Below are 25,094 nucleotides of genomic sequence, written 5' to 3'. Positions count from 1 at the left end.
GATCAATTCATGCATGGAAAGGAACTAAAACACTATGTATCTTTAAAAGATATACATAAAGAGAGAGACCCAAAGAAACAGAGTTTCGTCTCACCACGCTTCCATTTGATAATGACCAAATTGATAAATTAACAAATTTAAAATATTGGAGAAAAAAGGGTTGATGGAGATAAAGTTTCCGCAATCTATGTGACAAGGAATTCCTTAGCTTCCAAATCCCATGTAATCTACTATATGTGTTCTCCACGTTCCCTATTTTCCGGTGAAATTAAGATACCTTTTATATCTGTAAGTATTTATTAATTTCAATAATGTTATATTCGAGATTCGAAAATGAATTCTTTCTTTCAGAGTAGAAACGAAGCCAAAATTTTTTTGAGGGAAGGTGAAATAAATTTATAAAATTTTAGGGGGCTAGAGCTTCTCCTTTCTTTCTTTCTTCTTTTTTTTTTGTTTGTTAAAAAGGGTTTAAATTGAATTATTAAATTTTTGAAAGAGCTAAAAATACAAAATTTCAATAACTAAAAAGGATTAAAATTTAAAAAATACTTAAATAAATTGATTAATTATCAAGAGGGACTAAACTTCTAATTATCCCATTTAACTAAAGGGACCGAGGCCCCTACCTGGGAGGCTGGGAGCAAGGATGAAGCCAAATTTTTCGAAGGGGTTAAAGCTAAATAAAATTGTTTTTAAGTATTATAAAATTGAATTATTATTTTTAGCATGGGCCAAAAATGCAAAATTTTCTTAAATTAAAAGGGTTAAAAAAAACTTAAATTAACTAATTAATTATTATGAGAGGCTAAACTTGCAATTACCCCTTTTAATCAAGAGGTTAATGCCCATACTTGCCTCTTGTTTCGTCCTTTAAAAATGCAATGTACCTTATCATTACATCTAATTGAGCTTAAAAAATAAGTACTTTTGAATAATAATGTGGTAAAATCTCATAGTGTCACGTAATCACACTTCAATGAAATTCATGTTTAGGGGCACAACTGGAAAAGCTGTAAAGTTCTGAGACTAATGTGGACAAAAAAGATCCAAGGATCAAGATAAAAAAAATATCAAATTCAGGGATTAAATTATGCTTTATCCCCACATTTTTTATCTCGATTGAAAATGGAGCAAATAATTTCCCAATAATTAATGGTTGATTCCATTGGTTTTAGGCCGTTGGATTAATGGATAGGTTTGCATTTCTTTGTCGAGCCCTCGACATCTTGATTTGATATAACAGTAAACTAATCACAATTATTGCATCATGAAAATCATGGTTCATATTCACAGATTTTGGATGAGTTGATCTTTCTTTCTTTTTATTTTTTTTAATTTGTAATAATATATTTAAATATGAATATAAAATATAGAGATAATATTAATTTTTTAACTTTGAATTTGGTAATTAAGTTCACATTGATATTTGTATTTTTTTATCTACTTTAGTTCTTAAATTTGGTAATTAAATTTATTTTGGTCCTTCAACTTGGATCTTGTTAAGAATTGATGATGTATCCAATGCTACTGAAACAGATCTGGATCAGATGGATAGAAAACTGATCAATATAACGGTTAGAACAAAGAGGTTGGACCGATTGACTCAGAAAATATTTGAAATTAGTAAAAATCAAAAACTGATATAAAAATCGACAGTTCAACTGGTTGAACCGGGAACTAGTAGTCTGACTAGTTCAACCACTGGTCTAGTTATTAAAATATTGAATGTGACACTCTGATATTGTACAAAATCATCACAAAATTATGATTTAATTCTTGTGAAAAACAATCAAATTATAAACTAATATAATGATAAAAAAAATTCTTTACCTCTAGTATTATTTATTAATGATATTTGTCATTTTCTAATCAATATTTCAAATTTTAATTTTACTACACACTTCTATATTCAAATTTTAATTTTAAAAACACAATCATTTTAAATGGTGGTAACAGCTTCTATATTAAGATATTATCGCTTATCTCTAAGTTTTGATCAAATAATTATCACATGTATCAAAATTGAGCAATCAAATTGCTTTCCAAAATTTGAATTTTGAAAAAAAAACTCGAGACTATAATGTGTCTTGCCACTTTGTCGTAGATATTGATGATAAAAGGGGTAAAAGTATTATGGAAATCATTGTACCAGGAGTCGGGTTGTATTTTGTCTCATCTACTAAAGAAAAGGACAAAATAGTCATTGAACACTAGATCAATGAGCAAATTGTTCCTTTTTAAAAAAATTTCATTGATTTTTACGGTTAAAAATATGCCAGTTTTTTACGATAAAAATTGATAAATTTTTTAATAAAAAAATAAAATACAATCCAACTCCAAATATAAATATCTCTATTAACATTTTTACCTTATATAAGATTTTGATTTCCCATATTTCAAACATTGGTGGGCCACCCAAGGGACACGTTTACAAGAAACTTTTATTTCCTAGAATTGGCTCAATTTATGCAAGTTTCAAATTTGATGCAACCACTTAAAAGGTTGGATGTAATAGTAATATATAGGTTGAACTTTAAAAAAATTATTTTAACATTTTTTATTTCTTAAATTCACGTTGTTTGTCAAATCACTTCAAAGTAAATAGAAAATTTAACTTTATGCTAATATATTTTATTTCTTTAAAAAATCGAATCTAAATTCTAAAATTAATATTATTAAAAGAAGCAAAGATTAATATTTATGGGTAGTGAAATAAATACGAATATACATTAATCATACCAAAACATTAAACCATCCAAAAGAAAAGTAAGAACAAGATTACATATATTCGTGAACTATTGGACAAAAATAAGAAAAAAAAGGGTTCTGAACTATTGGTGAACTGTCATAAGGAAAAAATTTGAAGTTTAAATTTAAAATTTAGTCCCTATACAATAATTTGGGATTTTGGTCTTTTACTTTTATAATATCACTAAGTAGTCTAAATAGAACTAGTTCAGTTAAAACATTAACATTAATATTTTCTTAAAAAACTCGAGATGAGTTTATGCGTGTGTTGGAAGGGGTACTAAATAAAAATCCATGATAATAATTAAAAGTGTTCAGAAGTAGATGATGAAAATCATGCAAAATCGAAGTATAGGGATTAAATTTTAAATTTGAATATAGTAGAAGCACCAAAATCAGAATTTTACGAAAGAAAAAAATTGACAAGGTTCACTTCAATGCAATGCATTTCTAAGTTCCCATAGTTCCCCCATGCTCCATATCCCATCTACAAAACCATCATTAACCCAATTATCATCCGCCAAGTGGCAATCCGCGGCGGGGGTCGGAAATCCCTCCCCGACCAGTGCTGACGTGGACGCCATGTTGATGGTTTCCATGCCATGGCAATAGCTACCATTATCACCAACATAACCATACCAGTCCTTTGCAAGAGCATTACTATTGCAATCATTGCTACCAAATATCCCAAATTGGGACATTTTCATATCATCCACATGTTCTAATGACGAAACACATGAATTCCCGTCAACGTAATCGGTCTTCATTAACGGTTGGTTCCGAGGAATAACCGTCGTTGAAAAACAGGGCGACGACGACTCTTCCATCTTTTGAACCAATCTTGGCATCCAATAATATCGGAGAATGTTCTTAAACGCCGCGCTGTTAGCATCGATGTTAAGCTGCCGAGCCTGTTTTTGCACACGGGTTCTCCAGTAATTCTTGATCTCATTATCGGTTCTTCCAGGCAGATGCTGTGCAATCTTGGACCACCTAAAAAAATTCACAAACACAATGTCATGTCCGATCAAAACAGCCAACTTTTATCTGAAAAAACATACATACATGCCAAGGAGGTAAGCCCAAAATTGACAAATTATTATTTTAGTCCCTTGAAGTTTTTAAAATTACATGTTAGTTTAATAGTAAAAATACACTTTGATCCTCCAAAAAATGAAAAGTTTAATCTGCGTCAAGGGGGCAGGCCCAAAATGGCAAATTATTAATTTAGTTCCTTAAAGTTTTTAAAATTATAAGTTAATTTAATGGTAAAAATACACTGACCTTCCGAAAAAGTGAATTTTTTTCAATTTGATCCTTTTAAATTTCTAAAATAACAAGCATATACAAAGATAAACTTCTCCTTCACCCCTAAGACAGACAGACATACCTGTTACCCAATTTAGAATGGAGTTCAAGGATCAAAAACTGTTCTTCAGCAGTAAGGTTCCCACGCTTAACATCTGGTTTCAAATAATTCAACCATCTCAACCTGCAACTCTTGCCTGTTCTCCTTAAACCTTAAAGCCAACAAGAAAAGGGTTTTAGTCTTGTCTTGTTCAACATATAAAACCAGCTGTCTCTTTTATCAGTTACCTGCATGTTTTGCAAGAAAATTCCATCGACCTTCACCATGTCGAGCAATGTAATGAACAAGGACTGAATCTTCCTCTATAGTCCAAGGTCCTCTCCTCAGCTGCTGTTGATGATGATCACCTTCATCTTCACTGCAACTTGTGCTTGTTTTTTTAAGAGATGATGACGACGACGATGATGGTGATGTCATGGTTCAATTTTGAACTGGAAAATGAAACTTTAATAAGCAACAGCCATGGCCAAGCTTTATATATATATATATATATATATATATGCAGAAAAGTTTGAAAGCTTCTTCACCTAATTTACTGTACTTAATCAACAACTTTTGTTTTTTAAGGAAATGGATTACTGGAATTCCTTTCCTTTGGTCAAAGAAAACACAGCGATGGATTTTATCTTTTGGCCTATCAATCTCACCGATTAATCTCATTTCCCTTTAGTTTCATCAAAACAGTTGACGGATAGATATAATTTTGCCAACACAGAGTTAACGAATCACTGCAAATATTGGCCTATTTTTCTCCCTTTTGATGTTGAAAATGAAATTCCGTAAAATTAACATGGAGCCCTTATACTAGGAGTTTTATTGCATTTTCTCTCCTCTACTCAAAAAATGATAAATTAATCCTTATACATTAAATAAACGAGTAAATTGATTTTTCTGTAAAAATTTTCATTCATTTCTACTATTAAAAATTAGTCTCCTATGTCAGAATGCCACGTTTAACTTCCCGGTTATTCTATCAGTCGCGTTTTAATAGTAAAAGTAGATAAAATTTTAACATAAATAACCAATTAGCTCTTTGATCTAACATACTAATTTACTCATTTTTTTGAGTAAAAGAGGTAAAATGTAATCTAACTCATTGTGTAGGACCTCATAATATTTTGCCATGAAAATGTGTTTTTTAAGGAATACCAAATGTGGTGCTGTTAGGTGAAAATGGATTTTTTTCTTTATATTTCATTTTTATGTAAAAAATTTAGTCTTTAAACTTGTCTATTTTTTATACATATTAGTCTTGAAATTTAGTAATTTTTCTAAATTTAGTCACTGAATTTAAATTTTGTTAAGTTATAATAGAATGACACTCTAAAATTGTGCGATCTAACTTGGATTTTTTTAAATTTAATCATTAAATTTTAATTCCGTTAAGATATGATGGTATGAGATTTTGAGATTGTGTCATTGATGTGATTTAATTTTAATAAATTTAATTTTTATATTTTTAGATTTTATATATATTTTCTAAAATTTTTCAAGTCACGTCTTTAAAAAATCCAAATTGAGAAAACGGATTAAGTTGAAAACTAATACAAGTTTAAGTGAGTTACTAAATATTAATCTCACTTAAATTATTCAAAAGCATGAAACGTGCTTGACTGAACAAAGTATTCATTACTACTAGCAGTGCAGAAGAAAACGTGGGTATTGGCCAAAGGAGCCGACATTTTATCTAAAGGAAATTTAAATATATATAATTATTTTTTGAGTTATCAAATTTTGATATTTAAATATTATTTTAATTATAAATTAAGTTTAAGGGTTAGTATTTAATACATTGATATTTTTAGTAGTTTTAAAATTTGGCATGTATTTTTTAAAATTATTTTATATCTTATAAGACATTTGTCAACCCCTAACGTTACTTCTAAACTCTAAAAATTCGCCTGCGTAACTAATAATTCTCCTAAGTTTTCATGATTTATTTTTTATTTATTTTATACTTTTAATACGTATTAAATTGATATTTAATGGTTATTAATACATTCATTATGTTTTGTTTTTAGGTTCTGTTAATCTAAATTATTTCGATAATTACCAACTGAATCCTAGCTCGGTTGGTATTGATATTTAAATGCGTTGAAGTGCATTTATTCTCTTATGTAAGTGTTGGGGAGGGATTATAGGTAAGTCTAGGCATTTGTATTCAAAAATAAATTATTTAGATAATTAATCGACAATAAATTTGAATTCGTGATTTAGCTCGATTAATGAAACTTCAATTTAATTATTAACGACAAGGCACGTATTTTTTAATGTGTTTAAAAGTATAATTAAAGGCGCAAGTACAAGTGCATATAACAAATAATAATATATATATCCGATTAACTTAAATAAAAGAATAAAATAGATTGAAAATTTGAGATATATTCAAACGAGATCCACATGCGACAAATAATACAAACTTAATTGTACATAATAAAACTTAAATTTAATTAAGTTAGTGTGAAAGATGAAAAGACATTATTTATAATAACCTCGAAATGGAAACAATTATGGTATGATACTTTTTAATTTACGTGCAAAAACTGAACTCATATTGCTGTATCAGACGTGGCTTTATTACAACTTTTTAAGAGGAATTATCCCATGGTATAGATGCATTTTTATAATTATTATAAGATATCGATATGGACATGAATCAAGGGTGACTAATTGAGGCATTGCTTAGGGTGGGTTTACTTTTTGTCTCACGCTACAATCTCATAATCATTCACTTGAAAATGTCAAGCTGCATAACCATTTTTAATTTTTAATAATGGAGGGAGCTCCATCTCTAAACATGAATAAAGTAATTGGATGAATTTATTTCTTTAGGATTTAAGAATGACCAAAGACTTGGGTTAGAAAACAGAATGTGTGTGACGAGAGCAGAGGATGTATCAACGCGTGATTAACGCCAGTACCTACGATTGCAACATTTAACATTAAATTATTTCATGTCGTTGAATTTACACACGCCACGATTCAATTTTCAATTATTTTTTACAACTACAATACACGATAATGATAGTGTGTTGAAGTCATTATAAAATTAAATTAGAATATATACAGATTAAAAATTAAAATTGTCTGATTCCGTGTGTTGACTTAAGTTCGGATCGCATTAGTCGTGTTATTGTTATGATTTTACTCTCATTTTATATTAAAATAAACATACAGCATTAACACATGTAAAATTATTAATTAAAGCTTCCAATTATTGTTACTTTTAGTTGAAATTGTGTTATTAATCTCTTTATTATAGTTAAAAATAAGTGAATTTAGTTATAATTTGAAGAACTTTCTACAACTATTTTTCAATATTTTGAATTTTAAATAAATTTTATGGTAACGTGGCCTTGACCTCGCTAACATAGGTTTGGTCTCAAATTTAGTAGGTTTTTTCTTTTTAAATTAGTTTTATGAAAATTAATCTTTTAGAATTTATGATTATTTTTTCAATGATATCATATTTAAAATTCAGACTCGATAAATCTTCTACTAATATAGCTTTCTAGTCAATTTGGATGGTCAAAAATATTATTATTCATTCTACTTGCATCAAAATATAGATTTTACAAAAGTTTGCAAACAAGTTAATTTGAATCGGATCAATTCGAGTTTTTAATTTTTTTGGATTAAAGATGTTTTGAGTTAAATTTTAAGTTTAAGATTCAGATTCTCATAGGTCAAATTCAAATCATTTTAAATTTTGATAATTTTAAATTTAATTCAAGTTTGTGTTAGTTTGACCAAATGTTTAGGGTGATAGATATATCTGCAAGGTAAATTTTTCTACATGTTTTGTGGTCATCTGTTGACTATTATTTTCATGAGATGGACTTAATGAAATTATGTGTCATTAGTTTGAAACATGAGATGGCATTGTTAAACCACATGTTTTATTCACTTCACCGATTGTTGCTTAAAAAACTCAAAACTGTTGTGTTTGATGAAATAGACTTTTTAAACTAGATAATGGCTGTAAAGCCCATATTTCGCCTGGGCCTGAAATAAAACCAAAAAATAAACAGTCAAAAAATATATAGCAGTCCATGTACAACGGGCCAAACAGCCCAAATTTTAAAAAACCCTAAACTGCCCAATGGGGCCCAAAAACTAAACAGCATCAGGGAACCCTAGGGTTCCCTCCCTTCCCTCGCGCCGCAGCTACCCCATGTGCACCCTCAACGCTCACTACGCCCAATAACGACGCCTTCACCCATGTTGCACCAAAATGGCAAATCTTTTTGCCAATTGTCTCCACAGACCTGCAAACAATAAGAGAAAGAAATAGAAGCAGCAGATAGCGAGGAACAGTGGCAAGTATTTTCAGCTATAAGAGCCAGATAAAACCAATGTAAAAAGGGGGGACCGATTCAAAAATAAAAAAAATAGAGAATTGAATATTGAAAGAAAAAATCAATAGAAAGCCCGAAAGGTTTTTACTTTCCATTTTTTTCTCCGCTTAATCTTTTGATTTTTTTTGGTGTTATTTTGTTTTTATTACATTTACATATACAAAAAAGTAAAATAAACAGGAAAAGAGAGTCAAACTGACCTATATTCGAGTCTCCGAAGCCGTGGACGGTCAAGGAAGTCACCTCCGAGGATAGGCGGCCGGAAACCAAAAGGTTTCTTGAGCTTTTGGGGCTTTTTGGTTAATATTTTGGGGATTTTAAACACGGATTTGGGCTTGGGAGGTTAGAAAATGCTAGATCTAAAGTTTTCCCCTTTTTCGGCAACCGTGTACGGTGGCGCCGTCGCCGGTGGCCGGCAGCCGACACGGCGACCGATGGCCGTACCTTTGGCCGGGCTCTGGGAGTGAATGGGGGGCTAGAGAGGTTTTTCTAGTTTTTTTGTTTTAAAGAATGGAGAAATGAAAATTTTTGAATAAATTTTTGCTTTTATAGCACAAATAAAATGACATCGTTTCACCTGGGGGTTTTAGCGCCAAAACGGCGCCGTTTTGGGCGACCCGCACCCAGGGATCCGCTTGTTTTCTTTTAAAATGGGAGAATATCCCTCTTGGTCCTTCCGCATTTTACACTTGTTTCAATTAGATCCTTCTGATTGTTTTTGTTTCTTTCAATTAAGCCTACTAATTTTATTTTCATCACATTTCAGTCCCTAATGGAACTACGCGTTTTGGAGGATGGGATTATTTCCCATTCACCCCTCCTCGTCTTCCGCGTGTTCAATTTGATATTTTTATCTTTTATTTACTCCCGATCTTGCCCCTGAGATTTTGTTTATTTTTAATTTAGTCCTTCCTTATCATTAAACTAATTAAGTTATTATTATTATTGTTATTATTATTGTATTAGTTCATTCATTTATTTACCCTCTTTTTTACATATTATTTTATTTTATTATGGATTATTATTTTAATTCTTTTATCATATATCATGTCTAATTTCATAATATATTAGTTTATGTTTTTATATTAATTCAATATTGTCTATATATTTTAATGACTTTATTTTATAATACATTTTAAGAAATTTTATTTGTATATACTTCTATGTTTTTAAAAATCAATAATATTTTTATACAATACTATCATATGTATACCTACTTATATATTTTTATACTTTATAATTTTTATATACATATATATACACATACACATACGTATTTTATAAATTATATATATATGAATATATACCTACTTATATATTTTTATATATGCTTTGCAATTTGCGTACGTAACTATATATATATTTACTTACACATTTTCTTTTCATAAATATATATACATATTTATATATTCTATATATATTAACATATACCTTTTATATATTTTCATATCCTATAATTCATGCATGTATATATTTTATATGTTTTACAATTCATATTTATATTTTGTCCACGTTCCTTTTAATTATTTCTCCACGTTTTCATCATTATTTAAAAAAATGAATGTTTTAATTTTATTCGCTTATATGCTTGTTATCTTGTATGTTATTGATTTGTACTTTTTATTTATCTTATTTTTGTTGCTATTGTTCGTATTATTTTTACATCATCGTATTCATTTTTGTTTTGTTGCGAATATTGACACCATGTTTCATTTCTACTATTTCGTGTTAGATTAATTTTATTCAATGCATAAATTATGACTTTTGAATAAGCAAAATCTCATGTTTAGATTCGAGAAGGTCGTACCCTAACTTACTGGGTTTCGATTTTCACAATAAATCTAAATATACGAATCTTTTCGAACTCAAGTTTAAATGATCTCGGGAAATTAAGAAAAGATCGTGTCCTAACGTACTGGGCATGATCCCTTTTTTAAATCCGAGATAGCTAAAAATCTTCTAAATAAGTAAATTTTGGCATTCATTCGCGCATCGGGAATTCAAGACATTGTGTCCTAATTTACTGGACATAAGTCTCTTTCTCGATTAACGTGAAATATGTCATTTTTTCAAAAATATTCAAACATTTCAATAAATGATCGTATTTTTAAATCTCTTTAAAGTTTTCAATCTTCAACACTAAGACATTAATTAATCAACTAGGTACCAATTTTGGGCGTTACGAGGGTGCTAATCCTTCCTCGTATATAACCGACTTTCGAACCCGTTTTTCTAAATTTCATGGACCAAAATCATTATTTTAATAAAATTAAATCATTTATTAAAAACAACCACTTTTCAAGGTGGCCCGATCACACCTTATCAAAAAAGATTGGTGGTGACTCCCATACTCGTTTTCATTTTTAAAATCCAAGTCGACCCTGTTTTATCAAAAAAATGGTGTCAACAATGGCAATAGTATTTTTATTTTCAATGTCTCTAATTTAGTACTTCCATTGAAAATTTTGCTAAAGTAGAATAAATTTGTTGTCATCATCCCTATTTTAAACCAATGGCACGGCAATAGAACTATAGAGTCATAAATGAGGCCCAAACCTCAATTCAAATACAAGCCCAAGTCTCAAACCCACTCAACTGTGATAGAGAGAGGAGAGTGAGGACGAAGGTGAATGTAATGGTGCTGGCAGTGGCCTAACCCAAAAATGAAAATTTGTAATTCAACCTATTAAAAATATTAAATTATAAATTTATATACAGTAAAACTGTAATTTGGTCCCAAAAAAATGTTCAGTCTTTTTTCAAAAATGATGAAATAAAAATTAATACAAAATAAAATTATATTTTAATCTTTCAAAATTTATAATTTAATTTCGTCATTGTTAAATCTTTTTCTAAATTAAGCTCATTCAAAGATAAAAATTATTGTACTCTTTGACAATATACACACCTGTAATAAAAAGATCGTGTAGGATCAAGAGTTACTTTTCTCTCTAAGGGAGAGAAAGTGATGGTATTGTTTCTTTTTACATTTTTGTTGGTTTTTCAATGTAAGTAATTGTTTATGTGTATGTAAGGGATGATTATGTATCACATGACTCTAGAAAATGTAGATCTCAAAAAAAAAAAAGGAGCAAGAATGAACGTTCAATTTAAAAATTTAAAGAAAAGAAAGTCATTTGTTTGTCTTTTAGACAATTATAATAGGATATATATATATATATATATATATATATATATATATATATGGTAAAGTAAAACAGCATAAGCGAAACAAAAGAATATTTTAGTTCAATGCGGACAAATTAAAATCTACCATAAGCAATTTTCTAATCGAAGGCGGAGGTTCCTCCAATAGATGAAATCGTAATAATTCTGGATTTTCAATTTTGGCCAAAAGATTTGCCACTGTATTTTACGCCTGAGAAATATGTCTGTAAAAATAGAATGTCTGTAATGACAATATATCGCAAATAAAATAGAAATAAAAATAAAGAACACACAGACTTTTACGTGGAAACCCTTTCGAGAAAAAACCATGGACAAAGGAGAAGAAAATTCACCATGTCGAATTCGAATAATTACAATAGGAGTAGATTATGTCTATTTATAGGCTTGTAAAACCATATTCTAATAGAAGTGTAGTAACATTAAAATACCTTATTTTAATCAATATCAAATAGATGGAGTTTAATAAGGTTTTAAACCTTATTCTAAAAAAATAAAAAGTGTAGTTCTATAGGATTTTACTTTTATTTTATTTTACCACTGTATTTTATTTAAATAATGATTCGGTCACTTAATTCTAATAATCTAACGCGAGCCTTCCAAGTTTAAATATTTAGTACATTGTCATTGGAGATTTTAAATATCATAAATAAAGTTGGGAGAATGACAAATGTCTTATAGAAATATCGTAAAATATTAAAAAACACGTGATAATTTTTTAACATGGCTTGTGTAAAAAAAAAAAAATTTCAGTTACCAAATGTTAACCCATTATAATATATATATATATATATTTATCTTTTGTTTTATGTAATATCTAAATATTTAAATATTCGTGTAATTATATATATCCTTTAAGCTAAAAGAATGCCCTTATTGTGTTGGGGCACTGGGCTGGTTGGAACCCATTTAGCACAAGTTATTTTGTCATATTAATATATTTGAAGTCAATTACGTTTTTCCTCGTATACTAAAAAATAAGTAAATTAATTCCTGTATGTTAGATCGATGAACAGACCGATTATTTCTGTTAAAAATTCTATCCATTTGTACTATTAAAAACTGATGTAATTGATAGAATAACTCGACAACGGCACCCACGTATACCTCATGTTGACGTACAATAACCAATTTTTAACAATAGAAATAGATGAACTTTTTAACAGGATGACTAGTTTGTTCTTTGATCTACCACACAAAAGAAAAATTTGCCTATTTTTAATAGAATAAATAAAATACAATTTAACTCCTAGTATAGAAGCTTCTATAATACTTTTACTATTAAAGGTAAATTTTATAATTTAATTTACAAAATATAAATTTATATCCAATATATAATCCAATTGAATCAAAATAATAACTCTATTTATGAATAAATCTATACTCTAAGTTGAATTGGGACATGAATAAATTAACACGACAGTTTGTATTTTTATATTAATATTTATGTATTTTATAATTAAGTAAAAATAAAATATTTTTTATCATTTAATTTAGATTTTGAATCAAATTAGGCAAACTTAAAATCAAGGATATATCATCCAAATCCGCCCAAATAAATCCAAATTAAATGGACTATCCAAATCATAAACATGTCTAATGATAGAGAGTGTTATTTTCGTAAGAAAGAACATCTTTAATTTAATCTAAAATATATTTTTATTATCATAAAAATTATAATTTAATTTCGATCTTAAATTTTTTTGACTTCACCCCTACATATATGTTTGATTAAAAAACCATCTACAATTAACTCATATGAACTATCTATAGGTATACTTGAATGTGTTGGGAAGATTCATATGAACTATCTATAAAATAGTTGTCATATATATTCGATGTCCACGTGTTTGAGTATTTGAAATAGGGATCCAAATTTTGTTTTGTTTTGGATGGAATTAAGAGCTTAATAGAGCATAAAAAGTTGGCAGCAAAATCTATGGATCCAAGAATAAGATGTGGGGACAACTATTCACATAAAATTATTTTTTAATAAAAATACATAAAATTATTAATATAACTTTATTTATTATGATTTTTGTATGAAGTTAGTATCACGAGTCAATCTATCAATTCCGTTGAAAAAATTTTATTTACCCTTTTTCTTGGCTTAATATATTATAATATTAATTTTATTGTCGACATGGATAATTCTTTTAACGCAAATTAATAAAATTAATAGTGTCGACCTTGATATTTTTATGAATTGCACTCAAACATTACGTGATTTACTAAAGTTAAAGTTTTAATAACTTAATTAGTTTTTTAAGAAGAAAAGTAATTTAACTAAATTTAAAAAATAAGGGCTAAATTAAAAAAAATTAAAGTTAAAGTAATAAAAAATAAACATTAAATATTAATTTCATTTTTATTTTTATTTTTTCAGGAAAAAGTAAATGTAAACCACACCATTCCCTTCTAGATCTGTCCATGGGCCGGGCTGCCCGGCCCGGCCCGACGGCCCACTCGAAATATGGGAGGGTTCGGGTAAAAATATAGGCTCGAAATATGGGCTTGGGCAAAAAAAGGCCTCGGGCCCGGGCCCGAATATAATAAATATATATTTTTTAATTTTTAATTTTAAAATACTTTTAAAATAAATTTTTTTTATTTTTAAAATAATTTTTTAATGTTTATTTTGAAAATGGGTCTGGCCAGACTCGGGCTTATGATATTTTTCTCAGGCCGGGCCCGGGCCTAGGAGGTGGGCCGAACTTTTTTCAGGCCCTGCCCTGCCCATGGACAGGTCTATTCCCTTCATGGTCTACTTCAATTTTGTGGTAGTTGATGTCTTGATGATCAAATAAATTCTTCAACCGTTTCTAATAACCTAGACTTTTGTTTTTATTTTTTTCTATTCCCCTCTTTTTTTAATAATCAAATAAAATTGTCAATCGAGTTTTAGTTCGATTAGTATCAATATTATTATCCGTGTAGAAGGACGCAGATTTGAGTACATTGAAATATATTATCCTCCTATTTAAGGGGTGAGAAAATTACATTAAAAAGAACCGACATGATAAGAAACTAAAAGTAAAATTAACATTCAAAAAACAATCAAATAAATTTAATCACCTTACAAAAAGTTAAATTTAATCAAATCTAGAAGGTCAATAGAAAAAGCAACCAAAAAGTAAAATTATAACTAAATAAATAAATAAATTATATTTATAACTTTTTTCAACAAACTTGATAAAATGTTTTAATTATTTATTAAAAATAAGACAAACAATTGGTGGGCCCTAAGAAACAATTCAACCATTGGTTTTGAATGGTATTTTATTAGTTTAGTAACAAAAGATAATCCAAATCTGCTTTCTTATTACATTAATTAAACATGTTCTTAACTATATTTTCCTTTGGGATAATATAAAATTTGTCCCCTGATTTTGATAACTAGATCAATTTTTGAATTTGTACATTTTTTTGCTCACCTTGACACTTAAACGTGACAACTATATTTATTTTGGTCCTTAAATTTGAAAAATATAAAAGTTTGATGATGTGATACTTTAAAATCGTGCCACGTCAACACTTGACATTTTAAAAAATTATATAAATTTTCTGGCAATGACGTGATACAATACTCAATATTTTAATAATCAAACCAGTGGTTGAACTGGTTAGACCATTAGTTTCCAATTCAACCGATTTGACCACTAGACAAACAATAATTAAAAAAAATAAAAAAATATAATTTTTAATTAAATCGGTTCAACTTGTTCGGCTATTGATTTTTGTCTCAAATCTTTTATTTTTACCAATTTAAAGCAGTTTCTGATTCAATCGATTCAACTTCTTTGTTCGGACTGTTATATTGATTGGTTCTTTTTTCAATCGATCCAATCCTATTTTAGTAACACTGGTTACATTATCAAATATTGACGCAATCCAAGTTTGGAAACCAAAATAGACATAGTTGCCAAGTTCAGGTACCAAAGTGGCCTAATTTCTAATTTTAGGGGCCAAAAATTATATTATCACTTTCTTTTGGGCCCTTCTTTTAAAGTCTTAACGATATTATTATATTATTTATTAAAGACCAAAAAGAGAAAAAATAATATTAATTAATTATAGTTTAGTCATTACGGTTCTTCTAGTTGTATTGTACCCTTTAGACTGACTTTGACTTTTCTTCTCCATCTATTCTCCGGTTCTTAATTCTCTTACAGGAAAAAAAGAAATGGAGACCCAAAGTTTGTCTCTTTGGATATTTGTTTCCTTTTATGAGTTTTCCAATATAATTTGAATCAACTGAATACTATTCTCATATCCCCTTTTCTTTGTTTCCTCCATTTTAATGGTGGGGGAATTTTGAAAGTATCGATTTTGGTGAATTCGAGCAGAGAACTTCAAAGGGGGAAAAAGAGATTTGAAAGATTATATTTTAATCCTGTAGGTGTTTGTTGAAATGGGTAGGAGAAAAAGAAGAAGCGTATTTAATGTTGATGGAGTTATGGACTTTTTCAACAATGTCATGATGGAGAAGCCTTATCTTCCTTTGTTGATCCCTTTGGTTTTGATGTTATGGGCTTTGGAGAAATGGATTTTCTCTTTATCTAATTGGGTTCCTCTTGTTCTTGCTGTTTGGGTAACTGTTCAGGTAAATTCTTTTCTTTTTTGATCTGTTTTATATGCTTAGTGGGATATCTAAACAGCTTTAATGTCGATAGGAGATTGTTTAGTAAATAAATGATTCTGTTGTACTTTGTCTTTTGAATTACAATTTTCAGTGTAATATTCCTTAGTTATTGGAATCTGTATTACTTTTTTTTTTTACAAGTTTTGACAAAAATTACAGATCTTCATTACTTTTTATCTTTTTTTCCCATTATAGATTTTCTATCTGCCATTAAAATGCAGTGTGAGAAGAGCTTAAAGTATTACAAAATACTTTAATTATTCCTAAGTTGCTCCATTTTAGGTCCAAACTGTAAATAGGCTTACATATAAATTAGTTTTTCTTTTTTGATAAAACATGTATTGGATTTTAAGTTTCCCCCTTTGACCTGCTTCTGTTTTGATAATTACTTTCAAGTTGGCTCAATATTTGTAAATTGTTTTGATTTGTTCTCAAATAGCCAGACAATGGTTCTCATTGGGGAGGAACATGGTCTTTTACATTATTCTGGCACTTGATACTACACAATTGCTATTGCTCTCCTTTACCATGTCAAATATCATTGTTACTTTTAAGACAAGAGTGCTGATGAAGTTCATTTTTGAAAGGGAAACTGGCATATATTGAATTCTATTGTATGCTTATCTGTCTTTTAGTTGGATTTTGAACTAGCTAGGCATAGTCCTATTAGCTAATATTTGCTTGGAGATTCAGCTAGCTATGAGGGTCGCATTAAAAGATTTAAAGCGACATGTAGGTCCAATTTCTGTTTCCCCTTTCATCAATATAGCTGCTCAACCATTCTCTAAGCATTATTTATATTTTTCAATCCAAGGTAATGGTGTAGGTTGTCTCGGTTTCTCTTATTTGATACTAATAATAACTAAGCACTTTAATTGTTGTTATGGACCTTGTGGCTCATTCTAGTCATGTTTTTCTTTTCTTCACTTTGGATTTTATTTGATACTATTTTGTAATATCTAAATGTTTGGGGGTAAAAAACTTTTTGTAGGATTTTCCCCTTTGCCATTTGCCGAGGGTGTTCTGGCAATTGGTATTTAAAATTTTTATTATGGTGACATAAGGTATTTCTCTTCCATTGCAGCATCGTAATCATCAACATCGAATGGCTGTTGAAGACTTGAATGAGAAGTGGAAGCGATTTGCACTAAGTTCCTCGGTACCTACACTTTCTTTAATTTTCTACTTATATATATGAGTTTTACCATAATCAAATATTTGACACTTTTAAACAGCCAAAAACACCATTGGAGCACTGTGAGTGGCTAAACAAGCTTTTAATAGAGATTTGGTCCAACTACATAAATCCAAAGCTTTCATTAAGGTTTCAATCCATTGTTGAGGTGAGCATTATGTGAATTTAGTCTTACTTCAAGTTCCAGTTTTAAGCGTGCATATCCAGTCCAAAACTTGTTGGATCTTTGCATGACACTTCCTTCTAGATTAACATACTGGGCATTGGATTGCCTGGTGATGCACCCACACAAATATATGTTTGTTTATATGAACTTTGGGAAATGCTTAAGTTTGCATCTAACTCTTATCTGTCAAAGGTTCTATTGATAGACAAATTGAATGTCCATCTGTTGTTCTTTCTATCCTCTATTCTCCACTTTGAAGTGACTAATTGAATCTTCTTGCATGCAGAAACGCTTGAAACGTAACAAATCAAGACTTATTGTAAGTGAGTTTGCATTCAGCTTTGATGAAAAAGTTCAAACTAACAGTTTGAGCCTTTTGGTTGATGTTAATCTTAGAAATGTGTTCAACAATAAGACTTTGATTCTTGTAGGAAAAGTTAGAATTGCTGGAGTTTTCACTAGGTTCGTCTCCACCTTGGTTGGGTCTTCAAGGGACTCGTTGGTCAACTTTTGGTGATCAGGTTTGGATTTTGGTTTTTCGATTACAACTTATTATCCAACTTCACTTTCCTTTATACTTTTCTACCATGAAGGAATAGAGGGTTAATATGAAAAGACATCTTCACCAAAGCATCTGTTGTTCATTTTGACAGCAAGTTATGCGCTTGGGTTTTGATTGGGACACAACTGACATCAGCATTATGTTGCTTGCCAAGGTGGCTAAGCCATTCTTTGGAACTGCAAAGATTGTTATAAATAGCCTTCGCATTAAGGGTGATGTACGTCGAAATGTTTCTGCCATGTATCCCTTCATTCTTTCCTTTTTATAGGTTAACGAAGTCCTATCTAGAAACTTGACCTATTTGATGGATTGATTTATAAATTTACTTATTTAAGTCTTTGGATATGGAGTATTAACAAATTATTGTTACGAGTATATAGCTTTCAGATATGGATCTTAAGAAATGGCCATCAACATTTGATGATAAAAAATAAAAACTTTCCTTTACTGTTGTGTCATTCTTAAAAAGGCTGTCATCCAACTTGCTGCCCTTGTTTTAAAGTCAATACCATTGATGAGTTTTAAATGGTATTGACTCTTCGCATGTTGATTATGATATATTGATATTATGCCTTATTTACGTTCTGCAGCTTCTCTTGATGCCAATTCTGGATGGGAAAGCAATTCTGTACTCGTTTATATCCACTCCTGAAGTTAGGATAACAGTTACCTTTGGCAGTGGAACAGAGCTGCCAGGTGTTTCTTCTTGGTTGGTATGTTTCTTCAATACTGTTTCATCACCAACAGGTCATCTCAATAATTTTAACTTTTACTTGCCACTAATTGGCTAATTCTTAACTTGTTTCCCGTAGTGCAGGTTAAACTTTTGACTGATACCTTAGCTAAGACAATGGTTGAACCTCGTCGTCAATGTTTCTCTTTATCAGCTGTAGATTTAAGGAAGAAGGCTGTTGGTGGTATTGTTTATGTGACAGTCATTTCTGGAAATAAACTTTCTAGGAGTAGCTTAAAAGGAAGCCCATCAAGAAGGCAACCAAGTTCTGGTGTAGATGGTTTACGAGAGCACTCTGATGATAAAGATCTACAGACATTTGTTGAAGTTGAGTTAGGAGAGCTAACCAGAAGAACAAATGTGAGGCCAGGTTCCAGTCCGCAATGGGATTCGACATTTAACATGATTTTACATGATAATACAGGAATCGTTCGATTCCATCTCTTTGAGCATACTCCTGGCAGAATGATGTGTGACTATCTAGCAAGCTGTGAGATTAAGGTAATGTAAAGTTGATGCTTATTTTATCAAAATTTCCAAATCCAAAGATTGATCTATGATGTTAAGTAGTTTTCTTATGGTGTAAGAGAAATGCAAGCAATATAAATATTGGACCCTTGGGACCCTATGGAAATAAAATTTACTTAAACTACACCCAAGGTCAATTAACTATTAGTAAATTTATGTTTTGGTTAAAAGTTACAAAATAGTCACCGAATTATTCATTTAAGTCACTTAACTTGAAAATTTTTATTTAAGTCACTGGGTTAAGGTGTTTTTTTTTTAAAAGTTCAACTAGTAAGCTCTAAGTGATAATTCGATGATCAGTACGGTGAATCCGTACCCATCGGCGGTAAAAAAACACACTTTAGATCCAAGCCGGTCTAACAATCAAGGTCGGAGGTTAAAGAAAAAAGTTGTTTGAATTTTGGTTTGCAGATTCCTACGTTCAAAGTTCTTTCATAAAAAAATAAAAAAAAAAACTAAATTGTAAAAGAGAAGGGGAAGGAGAGTTTTCGATTGGTGCAGGCAGTGCGAACAAAGAACGCCATATGACAACGCTTTTAACAGCCTAGTGACTTAAATAATAACTTTCGAACAGTTTAATGACCATTTTATAACTTTTTGAAGTTAAGTGACCAAAACGTAAACTTACTAATAGTTTAGTGACCTTGTGTGTAGTTTACCCTAATGTTAAAGATGTCGAATACTGGCTTTGCTTTCATATGTTACATAAGTAGTTTAGCTGCAGAAAAGGTCTATATAGGAAAATAACCTGTAATTTTTTTATGCTTGCCTCTGGTTTTCCTGTTTCCAAGCTTCCAATTTTGGATAAATCATTACCTTATGAATATGACAGAGTAACATGCTATTGATCATCTTTTGTGGCACTGGTAAGTTGATTTCCCATTTACATGTCCATTGAACAGATGAGATACAATACAGATGATTCCACAACCTTTTGGGCGATAGGGCCAGACTCGAGTGTAATAGCCAGGCATTCTGAATCTTGTGGCAAAGCTGTTGAAATGGTTCTTCCATTTGAAGGTGTCAATATAGGGGAGGTATGACGCAACGTGCTTTTTTCTGTTTCTCACTCTCTCAGTAAACCTATTTCTTGATTGCCGTAATTGGAAGGTAAAAGGATAGAATTCATAATGATGATGTGTTATACTAGTTAAAATATGTTATAAGTCCCTGTACTCTTCAAAAATTTGGAATTTAGTCCTTCTACTTTTATTTTCATTAATTTAGCTCATTTACTTTCAGATTTCAAATTCAGGTTCAACTGTTAACACTGTGAAATTTTTTTGTTAAATTTATTGGCGTGACATTTTAACAATGTTAACCTGAATTTAGCAAAAATATTTTAACAGTGCTGGACTTGAATTTTGAAATCTGAAAAAATAGAGGGACTAAATTTATGAAAATAAAAGTAAAGGAACTAAATTCCAAAATTTTGAAAACTACATAGACTTATGGCATATTATAACCTGTTATATTTGATAAAAAGATGTTGCTTATATCCTAAATTAATTGTGCAATGTGGGTATGTTGGATGCACTTAGGGTCCAAGAAATCATTGCCAATTATTAGTGTGTTTTTGGATTTAATGGTGAATGAATATTTATTAGCCTTTCATGTGTAATGTATGTGTATATAAATTTCTTCAGTAGAATATTAAACTATCGAAATTCATATGTGCTGAGCAGTTGGCAGTGAAGCTTGTGATAAAAGAATGGCAATTTTCCGATGGTTCTCTTAGCTTCAACAACCTCCGTGTTAGCTCACAACCGTCACTGAACGGGTCATCAAATTTCCTTCCAGGAACTGGAAGGAAAATTATTGTAACAGTTGTGGAAGGGAAGGATCTTATTACGAAAGACAAAAGTGGAAAGTGTAATCCATATGTTAAATTGCAATATGGAAAGGTATGATGGAGTTGAGGTTGTGAGTGTAATATTACACATTATTATACCGGAATTAATTATGCTTACCGTTGATCTTTACTATGAATTCTTTTCAGGTTCTTCAGAAAACAAAGACTGCACATTCTTTTAATCCGGTTTGGAACCAGAGATTCGAGTTTGATGAAATAGGAGATAACGAATATCTGAAGATAAAATGCTACACTGAAGAGGTCTTTGGAGATGACAGCATTGGCAGTGCGCATATAAGTCTCGAGGGATTGGTAGAAGGGTCACCGAGGGATGTGTGGATCCCTCTTGAGAAAGTGAATTCAGGAGAACTAAGGATCCAGATAGAAGCAGTTCGGATCGATGACTATGAAGGATCAAGGGTAACTTTTTTTTTTTTTTGCATGAAGTGGTAGAGCATTGCTGTAATCTTTTGAAGGAAGGAAAAAAAATAGTAGCTATGGGGAAAAAGAATTAAAATAATATATTACACAGGCCATGCTGGTAGGTTTAAAAGTGCTACTCTGCTCACGACAAAAGTCTCATGGAGGCTCCTGGAGTTGGATTGCATTTTGCCATCTTTACTAAAAAAATGGGCAAATTAGTCTCTGTATATTAAATCAAAGAGCAAACTGGTCTTTTTTGTTAAAAATTCCATCCATTTTTACTTTTGAAAACTGGTTTAATTGACAGAATGACTAGGCAATTACATGTGCCATGTGTACTTCATGCTGAGGTATAAGGACCAGTTTTTAACAGTAAAAATGTATGAAATTTTTAACAAATGACTGGTTTGCTCTTTGATCTAATATACAAAAACTAGTTTACACATTTTTTGAGGAGAGGGAGTAAAATGCAATTCGACTCCTAATACAAAGACTTCCATATACTTTTACTCTCAACTCACTTATGCACGTAACTTTATCTACTAAAAACATGTACGCATGTTTTCATAATATTCTTTGTGTGAACCAAACAATTTAGCCTAAAGATAAAATGTCATTTATATGCAAAAGTGGCGTTCGTTTGATTCACAGAAATACATGTTTTTAGTAAATAGCGTTACGTGCATAAGCGAGTTGGGTAGCTCTTTTAAACCTACATGTATATATAAAAGACATTTAACTTCAGGCTAAATCATTTGGTTCACAGAAAGAAAACTTCGAACATATGCAACATATTGTAAATGATTTTAGTAAATAAGGTTATGTGCATAAGCAAGTTGGGTAGCACTTTTAAACCTACCTGCATGGCCTTTATGATATAATGCATACTAGTTGATGATCTTCGATCTGAAGTGCATCTATGCTGATACGTGTTCATTTTTTCCTCAAGGGTTCTTCATATTCTGGCAATGGTTGGATTGAACTTGTGCTTATCGAAGCAAGAGATCTCGTAGCTGCTGATCTAAGGGGGACAAGTGATCCATATGTTAGGGTGCAGTATGGAAACTTGAAGAGACGAACAAAGGTATTGAGACAACATAATTTTGAAATAATTGCAATATATATATGCTGGTATGTTTTTCAAGTGAATTTTATTTTTTGGGAGGCCAAAGTGTAATTTTACTATTATATTAATTTGTGATTTTCTAAAAACTAAAGGGACTATACAAAAAATTTTTCATCTTTTGGGGGTCAAGGCCACTGCCTGCACCCCTCTCCCTTTGCACGATCTTTCATCCTTCACGAAAATAAATATTTGCAGTGACAATGGCAATAGTGTTTGATGGTTCCATGGATTGCCCCTGCAGGTTATGTACAAAACATTAAATCCTAAGTGGCATCAAACATTGGAATTCCCCGACAATGGCAATCCTTTAGAGTTGCACGTGAAAGACCACAACGCGGTGCTACCGACATCGAGCATAGGTGATTGTGTTGTAGAATATCAGAGATTGCCTCCAAACCAGATGGCTGACAAGTGGATACCGCTTCAAGGGGTCAAAAGGGGAGAGATTCACATTCAAGTTACGAGAAAAGTTCCGGAACTAGAGAAAAAACCGAGTGTCGACCCTGATACATCCTTGACAAAAGCTCATCAAATATCGAGCCAGGTGAAAACATCTTGTTTATCTCGATCATCATTGATCACAATAAAAGCACAAGGAGTCAGATTGTATTCTATCTCATTTATTAAAAAAATGAACAAATTAGTTTCTGTGTGTTAAATCAAAGAGTAATTGGTTCTTTCAGTTAAAATTTTTATCAATTTCGACTATTATTCTGTCAGCCATGTTATTTTTAACAGTAGAAATTGATGAACTTTTTAATAGAAGGAATCTTGAATTTAACGCACATGAATTAATTTGCTCATTTTTTGAGTAGAATTGACAAAATACAATTCGATTTTTAGTATAAGGACCTCCGTAGTACTTTTACCCATTGATCACTTAATGAACTAGTGAATAGACCGAACAAATCGAACCCTGACATATTTTGTTGGATGCGGGTTTTGTACAGATGAAACAAATGATGATCAAGCTTCAATCTTTAATCGATGATGGCATCCTCGAAGGGATTTCAACTCCACTCAGTGAACTCGAAGCTCTTCAAGATATGCAAGAAGAATACATGGTACAGCTCGAAACCGAGCAGATGCTTCTACTGAACAAGATAAAGGAGGTCGGTCAAGAGATGTTGAACTCATCGCCTTCTCTCAGTAGAAATTCGTTTGGAAGTTGAAGCCAATCTTTACCATATTCCGATATTACACGTCACGATTATCGTTCCACCGATATAGCTTTTGCTTACTGATAACATCATGTACACCAAACTCAACATAATAATCTTCATAGAGTAGCCTGCAAGCAAATAGCATGGATTGTATTAAGGGCTACTGCTAGTTTAAGTCAGTTCAAATATAAAGTGGTAGATAAGGTCATGTATTTGTATTCATATTTGGTTAGTTTATGGGTCGAAAGAAGCTAAATGCTGAAAAATTAAGTATTAAATTTATCAGAATTTGTATTATAAAAATTATTTGATATATTGAAAATTATTATTTTCACAATTTTAATTTTATTCACATAATGGAAATGAATAAGTTTATACTATTTAAGCTGTAATTACATTCCTAGCTATTTTAGATTAAAATATGTTTTAACTTCTTATAAATTTAAAATTTAGTCTTTGTATTTTTATTTTTAAGAATTTAGTCTTTCTAATTTTTAAATGTTTAAATTTAGATTCAATTTAATAATAAAAATTTACCAGTGTTAAAAATTGGATTTAAATTTTTGAAATTTGAAAAGCAAAGAGATTAAATTTTAAAAATAAAATTATAAGGATTAAATTTTAAGTTTGTGAAGAGTACATGAATTTATGGTATTTTAACATTATTTTTAATATATTAGTATTTAATAGTCGGTCTCAATAGCCAAAAGCATAATTTTTAGTCTTTGAATTTGACAATTTTGCTCCCTAAATGTAGCAAATATAAAAGTTAAATGATGTGACATTATGAAATTATGTCATGTCACTATTTAAAAAATAAATAATGATGTGACATAATTTTAAAATATCATATCGTTGTCAAGTTCAATATCTAAAGAGATAAAAAAATGTAGGTGCCAAATTTATCATTTACAGTTAGAATCTGAAGTTAATTCGATTGAAATGATACTTGAATTCGAAGATTTAACTGAATCGTTTTATAGTTTAGGGACTAGTTTACGAATTAAACTATAATTTGGGGCCATTAAAATGAAATTATCCCG

At 30.4% G+C, this 25,094-nt stretch overlaps 2 protein-coding genes across 2 annotated transcripts; one reads left to right on the top strand and one right to left on the bottom strand.

Annotated features, from left to right (window-relative positions):
- Positions 1-3,082: 3,082 nt before the first annotated feature.
- On the bottom strand, positions 3,083-4,807 carry LOC105765640 (transcription factor MYB62). Its single transcript, XM_012584841.2, has 4 exons — positions 4,645-4,807; positions 4,345-4,548; positions 4,139-4,268; positions 3,083-3,741 (listed from the first exon to the last, which is right to left on the bottom strand). Exons 2-4 carry the CDS (start codon positions 4,532-4,534, stop codon positions 3,183-3,185), a joined length of 879 nt encoding a protein of 292 aa, XP_012440295.1. The 5' UTR covers positions 4,535-4,548; positions 4,645-4,807; the 3' UTR covers positions 3,083-3,182.
- A 10,961-nt stretch (positions 4,808-15,768) lies between these two features.
- Positions 15,769-24,388, top strand: LOC105765637 (synaptotagmin-5). Its single transcript, XM_012584840.2, has 14 exons — positions 15,769-16,264; positions 17,388-17,462; positions 17,539-17,646; positions 17,951-17,983; positions 18,096-18,185; positions 18,318-18,443; positions 18,817-18,939; positions 19,044-19,460; positions 20,390-20,524; positions 21,173-21,391; positions 21,487-21,759; positions 22,712-22,846; positions 23,130-23,432; positions 23,839-24,388. Exons 1-14 carry the CDS (start codon positions 16,073-16,075, stop codon positions 24,058-24,060), a joined length of 2,451 nt encoding a protein of 816 aa, XP_012440294.1. The 5' UTR covers positions 15,769-16,072; the 3' UTR covers positions 24,061-24,388.
- The last annotated feature ends 706 nt before the right edge of the window (positions 24,389-25,094 follow it).

This window comes from Gossypium raimondii, chromosome 12, assembly GCF_025698545.1.
Source record: "Gossypium raimondii isolate GPD5lz chromosome 12, ASM2569854v1, whole genome shotgun sequence".
In the NCBI taxonomy this organism is placed as follows: Eukaryota; Viridiplantae; Streptophyta; class Magnoliopsida; order Malvales; family Malvaceae; genus Gossypium; species Gossypium raimondii.
Note: the sequence above shows the minus strand (reverse complement) of the source record. Positions and strands in the feature narration are given on the sequence as shown.